Source organism: Pan troglodytes, chromosome 22 (assembly GCF_028858775.2).
Source record: "Pan troglodytes isolate AG18354 chromosome 22, NHGRI_mPanTro3-v2.0_pri, whole genome shotgun sequence".
In the NCBI taxonomy this organism is placed as follows: domain Eukaryota; kingdom Metazoa; phylum Chordata; class Mammalia; order Primates; family Hominidae; genus Pan; species Pan troglodytes.
In genome coordinates this window covers 30,690,424-30,702,936 of record NC_072420.2, presented here as the reverse complement: position 1 = coordinate 30,702,936, position 12,513 = coordinate 30,690,424, and the positions used below count along the sequence as shown (strand labels likewise).

The 12,513-nt window shown below is 39.0% G+C and overlaps 1 protein-coding gene across 7 annotated transcripts in view; it reads left to right on the top strand.

Annotated features, from left to right (window-relative positions):
* The first annotated feature begins 265 nt into the window (after positions 1-265).
* Positions 266-12,513, top strand: part of GRIK1 (glutamate ionotropic receptor kainate type subunit 1) — a 377,043-nt gene continuing 364,795 nt past the window's right edge. For 6 of the 7 annotated variants that reach the window (XM_009426323.4, XM_009424876.4, XM_009425849.4 and 3 more), the window contains exon 1: positions 266-948. In XM_009426323.4, coding sequence (XP_009424598.1) covers positions 831-948 — 118 coding nt within the window. In that variant the 5' untranslated portion in view covers positions 266-830. 7 annotated transcript variants of the gene reach the window in all.

The window sequence follows — 12,513 nt, the reverse complement described above, 5'->3', positions numbered from 1 at the left end:
AGGTGCACAGGGACATTACCAAGAAGGCTTCCTTGCCACTCACAGCGGACAGCAGAGGCTTTCTCTGCTCGGACCAATAGTTTAGATTTGATCTGTCTTGAGAATGCAACACTCGATCGACTTCCCAGCAGCAGAGCGCAAAGTTGAGGGAGAGAAAAAAGAGCGTGTGTGTGTGTGTGTCTGTGTGTCTGTGTGTGTGTGCGCGCGCGCGCGCGCGCGAGTATCTTGATCAGTGGGGTTGGGGCGGGCAGTAAATAAAGGGTGGGGCCAGCGAGGGGAGGAGGAAAGCAAAGATTCAGAGAAGCCAGAACGTGGCTCTGCTCCCAGTTAACCTGCTGGAGCTCATCAGGCTTGCTCAGAGCCCCTGCACCAACTCACCCTGTACCCTCTCTCCTTCTTCGTTAGTCTTCTTTCCCCCTTTTCCCTCCTCTGTTTGTGCCTACCCACCCCCCCCCCCCCCTTTTGCATCTGACCAAAGGACGAATGAGGGAGACGTTCCTGCAGATCGGGGCAGCAACTTTCCTCAGCTGGTCTCTGGGCTCCGGGAGCCAGAGAGCGCTGATCCTCCGCGGTCTGCGGCCCATGGAAGAGGAGGAGGAGGAGCCGTGATGGGCTAGCGACAGCACTGAGGAGCCCCGAGCGAGCTCAGCCTTGCCAGCCAGCTCCGCGGTCCCACGCGGGTTCCCTCGAGCTCGCTCCGTAGGGAGCGCGCAGCGTGCTTGCAACCGGAGCATCCAGAGAGGATGAGGCGGGGACCCGGCCCAAGTTGGGTGCATCTCTCGGGCGTCCGGCAGCGGCTGTATCTCGGCATGAATTAAGAAGCTAGGAAGATGGAGCACGGCACACTCCTCGCCCAGCCCGGGCTCTGGACCAGGGACACCAGCTGGGCACTCCTCTATTTCCTCTGCTATATCCTCCCTCAGACCGCCCCGCAAGTACTCAGGATCGGTGAGTGAGCCCCAGGCTGCCTGCTCGGGAGATGTGGTCGCTCGCCGCACCAACGCGGGTGTAGCGGGTCCCGGGCGAGGCAGCGCGCGGCGGCGCAGGAGCGGGAGCTGGGGAAGGTGGAGGTCAGTGCACATGGGAGGCTACACAAAAAAGGGGCAGCCGCGTCACTGCTTCCCTCCTGGAGGGTGCCGGCCTTCCCCGGGAGGTACAGTTGGCGGGTTTTTCAATCTGGGCTCCAGGAACGCGGGCTAGAGTGCGGGGATCCAGGTTCGCAGGGAGCGGCACCCCTACTCTGGGCAAGGGATCGCACGCCGCTGCAGCCACTTGAGTTGGGCGCAGAAATGAGCTCTCCCAGCCGCCTGGGTGGGCGTCTGGCAGTCCAGATCCGCAGTCCCGGTGCCTGGCAACCTGGGCTCTGGGCACTGGCAAGTATGCACGAATCTCAAGAATAGAATACAGGGACCACTAGGGATGTGGGAATATCCTAGAGCATGTTACCCCAGAGCCTCCAAGTTTTTATGCCTAAGTTGGATTCTTCCACATGGAATCTGCCAACTCTGACGGGTTCCACTAGATTGGGGCAGAGTTCAGATCTGACTTCGAGCTGAAGATTCGAAGAGTGAGAAGGACGGTCAGTTAGCAACATCAGCAGACACTTAAGTTTCCCACTTGCTCCCTAATTTGCCCGCTTGCCTGCCACTGAGCAAGATCCAGTTCCCAGTCCAGGTAGCTTCCTAGGAGATTCAGGGCTCTGATCTCGAATGAGATAAAAAAGACACCGGAAAGCTGAATGTGGGCAGCCCAAAGATGACAAAACGCAAGGACAGTGGAAGGGGCGTGGACTGACAGCCATAAGTGTACAGCACCCACCACCAAGGTTTGGTCTGTGGCTGCATAGGGCAATTTCTGAACTTTGAGGGTTGACACAGCTCTTCGCCTTTAAAACTAAACCCAGTTATTGTTCGCTTAATCTCATTTGCCCTCCTCCTTTACCAACCCATCGGGCTTCTTACAGACACGGTCACGGAGGGAGCCACAGGTGAAGTTGTGACATCACACGGGTCTCTTAGTTTCTCCCATCTTCCACTTTCTACCGCAAGAGTGAAGCCCTGATCTCGAGGACTTCTAACTCCCCCTTTCCAGGAACTAACAGAATATGCCAGGAGCAGTGCCAGGCACTGGCATAGTGACGCTTCCTGAGCAGTTGAAATTCTCAGTTACTATACTAGCTCTGACCTACAATTAGTCAGCCCTTTTACAAAAATTCGGAACATAGTAGGTTTTATTTTTTAATCACTGAACATGCCCACTAAAAGAAAAATAGAAATGTGCTACTTTGAGCTGCAGATATCAAATACTAACTTTTACTACACACATGTTTTTTCGAGACTATGGGTAATTTTAATGTGCATTGTATTGGATAGTCTTTTCTAAAATAGTTTCAAAGTATTTATTTTTTAAAAAAACTTACTACTATACATAACTGAAATATCCTTTATCTAAGATAAGTTCTAGGTTTAACATCCTGGGTTTTTGGGAATGCAATCAACTCTACTCACCCTGGTCAAAAAAAAAATATTCTGAACAATACAAAGTAACTAATGAGCATGTGTGTTATAATTTCCAATACTTATTAACTTAATTGGGGTTTTGCTTGTGTCTTTTACCTTTTGAAAGAGACAAATCTAGGGATGCTAGAAATGGCTGTGCTAGCCAATGTTCCTCATCCCTGTATAACAAATATAAGGTAGCATTTTCCTTTCCTATATCCCCCACATCTAAAGGAACTCAGGAGGAGAAGGGAAAAGGATGCTTTAAGACATATTTGTTCACAGATCTGAGTATTTTTCTAAGCTCCAAGCAATCACAATCGTCTATGTAAAAGTAGTTTTGAAAGTGAAAACAACCAACATGATTCACTGACCTTACAAATATATGCCACAAGATAATGAGGTTTTCTTTTTTCTAAATGGGAGCTAAAATGCATAAAATAAAATGGCATGGCATGGCCTGGTGTTGTTTATGTGCAGTATAAATGTGTTACTCCTTCTGGCCTGGAGTGTCCTGTGGCTGACATGAGCACTGTTGCCCCGTATGCACCTAAGGACCAGTGCATGCTTTTAAATGAGCAATTTAGCACACTGTGGAAACCAGCTTTACCTCAGAGGAAACCTGTTTCTCTACGGTGACTTTCTTGTGTCAGTCAAGTGCAATATTGAATACAAAAAATTAACAAAAAGGGGTTGGGAACTAAGCCAAAGTTTATGCGTGTGTAAGGAAAAAGAAAGGGGAGTTGTATTCTTTATTATATCCTGTCCCATTCTTCTTTCCAACAAATCATCACCCATCCAAGCAACCGATCAATCAACTAAACAATCAACCAACCAACAAAAAGGGTCTCTAGATTATTAACTGGCATGTTTTTTAGTGACTTAAAATATTCAAAGTAAAGTATAGCAAAATCGCTAGGCACTTAGTACTGGGTCCTCATATAGAGAAGGCACTCAAATGCTTGAATGAATTAATTACTGGTCTACTTTTCTTGTCAAAGTGTCTGCTTAAGCTTCAGCTTTGGAGAAAAGGATAAAAGCTAAGATAAAATTCATGCATACTGAATATTTGAGAGGGTATTGAGTTCACATAGACACGTGATTTGAGCATACACTGTGACTGTCTGTTGGAAAGTTTATAATCTTATGCAACAGTTAAGAGACAGAGAAGGTCGGTAGGATAGTGGTGCCCTTAACATTATTACTGCACTCAAGAAGTTTCCCAGCAGCTTGCATAGAAGAGAAATATAGCTGGTTGCTGGGAATTGTGTGGAGCTGCCGGAGTCATTCCTGCCTCTCTGTATACACCAGTGTATATCAACAATCAGTTAGTTGACATACGTAATTAGTTGGTCTGTGAGCTTCACAATCACAAATATCTTCCTTAATTGGGTGGCTGACTTATAACCAATGGTTAGAACAGGATCTAGGTAAACTTAGTAGACGTGGCCCACCACCATTAATTAAAACAAAATTCCAAGTGCATATGCAATTTTAGGACAGATGTGTAATATTTATAATAAGGATTGCAGAAAGATAGTTAGATAATATATTTGTGTGCCTCATCTCAACACATACAATTATAGAGATCATGGTAAAAATAGGATTAAGAATTGAGCAGTGGGCAGCCAGGCTTTCTGAAGCATGTTTTGGTGTCAGAAAGCATAGGTTTGATTCCCACGTCTGTGATTTACTAGATACATCGATGAGTGAGTGAGGGTTATTTAGTCTTACCAGGCCATTGCTGTTGCATCTCGTAAATTGAATTAAAACTACTGCAAACCTCACAGTGTCATTGGTAAGAGCTCAATATGAAAGGGCTTTGAGTAATATCTGGATACATTTGTTTTATTATTATTATTGTTATGTTGTTTTTATTACTTTTTTATTATTTACATTTTCTTCCTAAACAGGGTCTTAACAGTTGATTGGTGTATCTTTATAAGACCTTTAATATCTTTAAGCCTAAATCTCTTCATCTGTGAACTAGCAGTAATCATATCAGCCTTTCCTGTTTCACAAGGGAAGATGAAATACACTAATTTCTGTAATTTGCCAAAAAACCACCAAATAAATATGGTACTATTATGTAGTTAAGTACATCACATAAATAGAAATATTATGGAGATTTATATGAATAGTGTGGAAATCTGTAGTGACAATATCATTGTTCACATGCTTTTATTTCCTTGAGAGAGGTCCAAATTTATTTTGTGCCAATCATTACCTTGGCTGGAGCATCATTTTGGATATTTTAACCCAAAGATCCCCAAAGTTCCAAGTAATGTTTTTAGTTGTTCATATTTTTACATAAGTGTGTACAGACCCATGACTTTATTTTTAGGCACTTGGTTTTTTCATCATTTTAATATTCATTCTTCATTCAACAAATATTATTTGAGTTCTTACTTCCCTAGCATGAGCTAGACACACTTAGAAAATTGCAGGATGTACAACAGTGAATAAAATGGACAGCATCTGCCCCTTGAGGTTTGCATTCTGGCAATTGCAATCTATACTGCTGATGTTTTTCATCAGATTTTCCACATGGACACTTTAAAATTTTTTTCAAATAGTATTCTTGAAGAGTTTTTAGTTAATATTCTGCCACTGATATATTACATCAGTTGCATAGTCAACTTGGAATAGGTTCTGGCTTCCAAATGCATAGAGTGTGGAGAGTGGTGCATGCTGCCAAACCTGGAAGAAACTCAGAGGAGAGTTGCCTGTGTTTAGGAAGACCTCTTTGGCTGGAGGTAGAGTCACTGAGAGAGGCACCTGTGTCTTCGAAATCATGTTGGTCCTAATATGAACTTGAAAACTCCAATGGGTGCTGGGAAAGTCTAAAGAGAAGGTATCTGATAGTGTGATATAAAAGGGAGTGCCTGACTAATATTAACATGTTTCTGAGAATGAGCAGATCTTTTCCCTGAACAATTTTACCTGTGTCATTCATCTTTGCATTTAATATTGATTTTATGGGCCTAATGTTAACATTACATAGACCTCAACTTCAGCTACTTTTCTTGTAAGTTTTGTGATCTCTGGTTTTCATTGAGATAGTGACTTTGCATAAGTTCAGTTACTACTGGTAGAAATACCAGAAATTGAAACTAGATATTCTCGTCTCAGGTTTTGAGCTCCTTCCATTAAATTATGCCATATTGTATATGGACTTATGTATGCTAAGTACACACAGTATAAGTGTGTGTTCAAACAATAAATAACACTTACTTTAAGTAATTTAGTTACCTGGAATAACTAAAAGCAAGAGTCCATTTCTCTTATATTTCATTTCAGCTTAGTATACACCATATTTGTCCTAACATGAACTTGAAAACTCCAGTGGGCACTGGAAAAATCTAGAGAGAAAGTATCTGATAGTGTTACATAAAAGGGAGTGCCTGACTAATGTTAACATGTTTCTGCAAATGAGCAGATCTTTCCCCTTTCACTGTGTGTACTAAGTGGAAATCAAATATAAGAAATCACCTCTTGCTCTTGGTTATCCAGGGTAACTAAATTACTTAAAAGTGAGTGTGATTTATATGTGAGGCAACTAGCAAAGAGAAAAACTGATATTATCAGTGGACTCTCCAGAATTTCTCTTTTGAAAGGGTTCAAATAATGCAATCAAGTTGGAGAGGAAGGCTCACTACCTACCTATGCCTAGCAAACACACTGTTTGTTGTTAGAGTGTACAATTAACTGGGATGGGTTTAGAGGAAGAATTGATGGAGATGGCGGTGGTGGTAATCTCTCAATCCTCTTTTGTTGTTTCACTGATAATTATCCACATAACATAGGAAATATCATTTATATTCTAAAATTTTCCAAAAGCTATTTAGACTAGAGGAAAGAGTAGTGGAGATCTCAATTCTGTTTTGTTGTTTCACTGATAATTATCCATATGTCATAGGATATATTATTTATGTTCTAAAATTTTCCAAAAGCAATTTAGACTAGAAGAAAGAGTAACGGAGGACTTCAGGGAGAAGGGGATTCATATTTCCAGCTGCCTTTTTCTAATTGACTGAAACTGAGAAGATTAATTTGTTACCCTCCATTTTGTTATCTATAGAAGAGAAAATAATAATAACAAATTTATAGTTTATCATAAGGATTAAATATATCACATGTAAAATGCATGGCATACCTTCAATCTTGAGGAAGATAACTCTCTCCCTCTCTCTCTCTCTGTTAATGAACAGAGTGAGAGTTTTGTGCTCCACAATTACCTATTTGAGCAAGTAAGCATGTGGAAATGTTCTTACTTGAAGATTCATGAGGCACGTTTGTATAGTAAAGGCTTTTTGAAATTCTGCAGCAAAACAAACAAACACTCTGTTTCTTTTGTCTAACCCAGTGTCTTTCACATTTTAATTATTGGAAGACCCTTATTTGAATCGTAGCTATTAATGTCCCACTCAACTCATGCTCCCCAGAGCACACCTGAGGAAACATGGGCCAGTAACACCACTGCAATTTCAGCACACACATCCAAAGTCACATGGCCATACATCCTGCAGCTGCTTCATTCTAAGCCAGAGTCTGCCATTCCCAATTTCAGAACATTTTCTTAAAGGTTTAAGATTACCATGACACACGGTTACCTATGTAAAAACCTGCATATACTGCCCATGTACCCGGAACTTAACATAAAAATACAAATTAATAAAAAAAACCACTTAGTATGGTGCCAGATATTTTGCATGCTTGATAAATATTTTCTTTAAAAAAGGTATACTTAGATGTTTAATACTTATTGCCCTCTTTTATTTAGAAAATATTCTTAAAACCACATAATCTATTCTAAAGGTTTACCATTTTATTAGCATAAAATTTGATCTGGAGCCATTTTACTTTTCTTTTTCTTGTTTTTTTTTTCCACTAGACTTGCTTTTCAACATTGTTTTAAATTGAAAATTCGTATTAGACTTAAAATATCTTTTCCAGGAATGTAATTTGTGGTAAATTAAAGGTCTATATTTACAATTTAACCTGTTCTTTATTTTAAAATGCTTATCTGATTTTTTAAATGACAAATTTTCATGGCAACACACAAGCATTCAAATTAAAAGGAATGTATTCCAACTAAATCAACTGTATTAATTTCTTATCTTGATTTACTACTGAGATCAAGTTGTATCAAATTGGAAACTCCCTACTTATTATACAGCACTGTCACTATTTTTCCAATTAATGTATTTAAAATAATTAAATTAATTGTTTGAAATAATAAAGTAATTAGAAAAATAGTTAATCTTGGAGAGGAAAATTTTTAAAAAGGAAAGAAGTAAAAATATTTAATTTATAATCTCAGTTATGAACTACTGAAAACATTAAACTCTTTAGAATAACTTTCCCAAGTTACTTGGACAATATTTTACTTTTTTCTTATTAAAAACTTAGGAATCTTCTAAAGTACATAATGAAATCTAAGGTAAGATTAGTCACAAATTGAAATTAACAAGCAATGATATTGACTAAATAATAAGTAAACTACTGGCCACAAATTAATCTCATAGAAACACCTTCCACAGCTTGAAAAGATTTTCTTTTAGCTTTTAAAAATATTATTTGGCACATTTGTCAAGTAGAGCAGTTAAATTTGAAAGATTAGGCCATGTTGTGTCTTTTGATTAGTTGCCAGTTTACTAGTATCCTGGCAAAGCAAACATACAAAGTAAAGCAACCATACAACAGCCTATCAACTGTATTGAAAATTTCTACTTATTAATGTTTCAAGAGAAGTGTGATAATGCAGATTTTTATATTAGAATTATGCCTGTGTGTTTTCATTTAACAAAAATCCAATGGTTAATTGTTATTATTACCATCAGTTATCATCAATTTGGAGACTAACAGTTCACTACAACTTACTATTTCCCTTTAAAAATTCAAAAAAGTATTAAAACATATTATTTTTTACACCAAACGAGTCAAAGAGCACAGACAATCTTAAGGCAAAACACCTATTTTATCTAATGATTGATTAAAACTCAACCTATACATGGGTTGGTATACACACACATGTATTTCCTTGCTCTGTCTGCTGAGAGGGCTTAGGAACAATGATACCCCAGTAACAATGAACACTCCTGGCACCTAGAGCTCCTCAGAAAAAATATATATTATTCTGGTGCTGGGAAGGGAGATACATAAGATGATTCTGGAGGATCTTATAGTGCTGGAAAGTAAAGAAATGCTCCCATGAGTGCATACTGATATAGATAAATGATTAAATAAATAAGTAGGGAGAATAGGCAAATCTGCTCAGCAGAAGAGCCAGGGGATCCAGGTTAGCATCAGCAGTGGTAGATTATGCTGCTAGTATTCACGCTTGATAACAGGTGATGCAAAGGGTATGTTACCTATCTGGTCTTCCTCCCCAAAGCCTAGAGCCCTACTCTAATAATGAGAAAATATCAGACAAATTCCAACAGAGTAGCATTCTGCAAAATAGCTGACCAATATTGACCAAAACCACCAAAGTCATGAAAAACAAGGAAAATCTGAAAAACTGTCACAACCAAGATAAGCCTAAGAGGCTTAGTGAGAAAAATGTAATGTGCTATCCTGAATGCAATCCCGAAACAGCAACAAGAAAATGACATTAGGTAAAAACCAAGGACTCTGAATAAAGACTGACTTTACTTAATAATAATTCATTAATACTGGTTTATTAATTTTAATGCTGTACCATACTAACGTAATAATTTCAGGAGAAAGAAGATGTGGAGTACATGTGAACTTGGTACTGTATTCTCAGTTTTTCTGTAAACCTAAAGCTGTGCTAAGAAATAAAGTCTATATTTTAAAAAGATTCAACCCATGTCAAGGTTTCTTCTGTTACTGTTTCTACCTACTCTGTAGTACATAAAGATCTGCAACTGTGTCAAGGGAAATAAAAAGGAAAAAGTCTCGTTCATTCCATACAACATGCTACATGGAGGGTTTTCTAAGAGTGTCCTTAAAGACAACAATATTTAATGTTGAAAAAATCATTGAAGAAATAAGCTTTATATAACAGTTGCTAATCTGATGGTCATACGTCTTCTTTAGAATTCTGCAAGGAGTTTGTAGAAAATCAGACATTAGCTGTTCCTATCCATTAGCATCTTGGTCTTCAACTATCATACTTTTTGTACTTAAATATAATTTACCGTTGAATATTGATGCAAGCATTGTAACATTCTGTCAGATGCTTTAAGTGCTGATGTCTTTAAATGAAAAGTCACAGGAAACTATTTGCACAGATTACTTTTCTTAGCAAAATTGTCTAAATATGCCTTTAAAAATCAATATTTAATTCCCAGAGGGGGGAAAAAACACTTCATAATGCAGATTGGGGAAAGGATGGTAAAAATCAAGTGTTCTTACTTTCTTTCTTTCATTGTGAGGACTCAATTATAACTTTTAAAGGTTTTCTTTTTTCCTAAATTTTAAACTTCTAAAATGTTGGATTACATACTTTAGTAATCCTTAAACAGACGTTGCATTCTGATGAACTGGCTATGTTTATACTGTATGAGATGTTACTGTACTTTTTCTCCTAAAAATGGATTAATCAGATAGAGTCATTCTTCAAATCTAAAGGCAATATTTGCCTTTTGAATTCTGGGTAGCGCTGTTCCTTTTGTTCTTAGGAAAAATTTGAACCCTAAGGCTGTTTCCATGCATGTCCACTGAGTTGGAAAGAATCTTTATAAATGATTGTGAATCATCTAAATGTTCAACAGGAGAGAATGGTTAAGAAAATAACAGTATAATGTCATCCAGGTTTATTCATGTTGCAGCAAATGACAGGATTTCATTCTGTTTTGTGGCTGAATAGTATTCCATTGTGTGTATTTACCACATTTTCTTTATCCATTCATCCGCTGATGGACACTTAGGTTTACTCTGCATCTTGGCTACTGTGGATAACGTGGCAATGAACTGAAGTGCAGATATCTCTTCAACATGCTTATTTCAATTCCCTTGGATATATATCTAGAAGTGTGATTGCTGGAGCATATGATAATTTTATTTTTAGTTTTTTAAGCAACCTACATACTGTTTTCCATAATGATTGTACTAATTTACATTCCTGCCAACAGCATGTAAGAGTTACCTTTTCACCACATCCTCGCCAGCATTTGTTAATTTTCTTTTCTTGTCTTTTTTGATAATAGCCATTCTAACCATTCTAACTGAGGTGAGGTTACTTAAGAAATAAAGCATTCATTAAATATGATCCGTAAGAAGAAATAAGCAAAAAATGCACACAAAATAATATAGACCATAGTGTATGGTTTTACATACTTTGGATTGGGAATTTATACAGTTCATTCTTGCTTATACATGATAACTTTTAGTTAGTTCATGTGGAAAAGGGAAGTTTATTGGTTTTGTTAAGATGGTAGAATTGTGGGTGAAAGTTTTTTTTCACTTTTATTCCCATGAATGTGTTTTGTCCAGTTTAACAACGATTAGTTAAGGATAAGATTCTGTAGATTCTCGATTATTAAAGCAGACATTTGCCTGCAGATTGCCATAGTGAAAAGTGCACTGGAATGAGAGTACTTCCACTTCCGGTGGTTCTTAGCTTGGCCATGTCACATAACCTCCTAGTAAATCCAACCCTTTATCAGAGACTAGTGAGTGGTGAGCAGGTAATGGGTGCGTCTGCTGATCTCCATATCTGTAATCCCCTCTGCAGTGTCTGCTTTATTTTATTGTCATTGGGATGAACTGATATGCTGCATGAAGATGTGCAGCTGTATTACATTTAACATTTATAGCCACAGCATCCAGTGTGTGGAACTTTGTTTGTTTCCCTGTAATTAATGTTAACTGGCGCACATCAAAGTGAGGACCTTGATGTGGCCCCAGTGGGAGTTTCCTCGCTTTCTATTTCAAATGTAAATTATTTTGAATCTATTTTCTCTCTTCTCCCTACAGAGATAAAAGACATGAAAGGAGAGGCATTTGCTGTCATTCCTCCAGGACGTCCATTGGGGTGTAGCTTGTTCCACTAGGTCCTGGGTATCAGCCTCTAATGCACTGCATTCACTGCCCAAATCCCTGACTGAGCAGCCCCATGTGGCTCACTCTGCTGCTGCTCATCCTTCAAGACTCAGCGCATTTTCCATCTGGTCTCTCACTTAGCTGGTGCTTACCCAGCGCCTCTTTGGGGTGGAATTTGTGGCTCACACAGCAACACCCACTCCAAGTGACCTTCAAGTCCTGCTGGTTATCTCAGGCTCTTTCTGTCCAAGTATATCCTGCCTTCATCCTGGCTTTCCTGGTGGCACTTTGAATGGCCAATTGTACACTATGGTCCTCCACTCCCAGAGACCCACCTGCTTGTGGGCACAGGTTTCCTCCAGATCTAAGGGATTTTATTGTCCTCCTACCATGACTCCAGGTTTCCCAACTCGTAGGGGAAGAAAGATGGAGCTGAGTTCTTGTATTATCACATGTCTATCTCAGGCCTCAGGTTCAAGCTGTAAATACTGCTGTGGTATTTAAAGCAATGCTTTTAAAAATTAAAGCAGCAACGAAAGAAGCAACAAAAACAATAAACTTTTTAAATTTCAGTTTTCGGCTTTGCAACAGAAAGCCTAGGACATGGATGTCCAACCCTTTGAATGTGAGGATGTTTTTGCTCATCTGTGGTGGCAGATATGAAAATTATGCCCAAACTTTTTTCTTAGCTCATCAACTCTCCTTAGTGTTAATGTATTTTATGTATGGCCCAAGACAATTCATCGTCTTCCAGTGTGGCCCAGGGAAGCCAAAAGGTTGAACAACTGTGGCCTAGGAGTTAGGACTAGTGTCTCTGTCTCTTTCTCTCTCTCTATGTCGTATATATATGTATATATGTATATGTGTGTATATATATGTATATGTGTGTGTATATGTATATTTTTGTTTGTTTGTTTGTTTTTGTTTTTTTTGAGACGGAGTCTTGCTCTGTCGCCCAGGCTGGAGTGCAGTGGTGCGATCTTGGCTCACTGCAACCTCCACC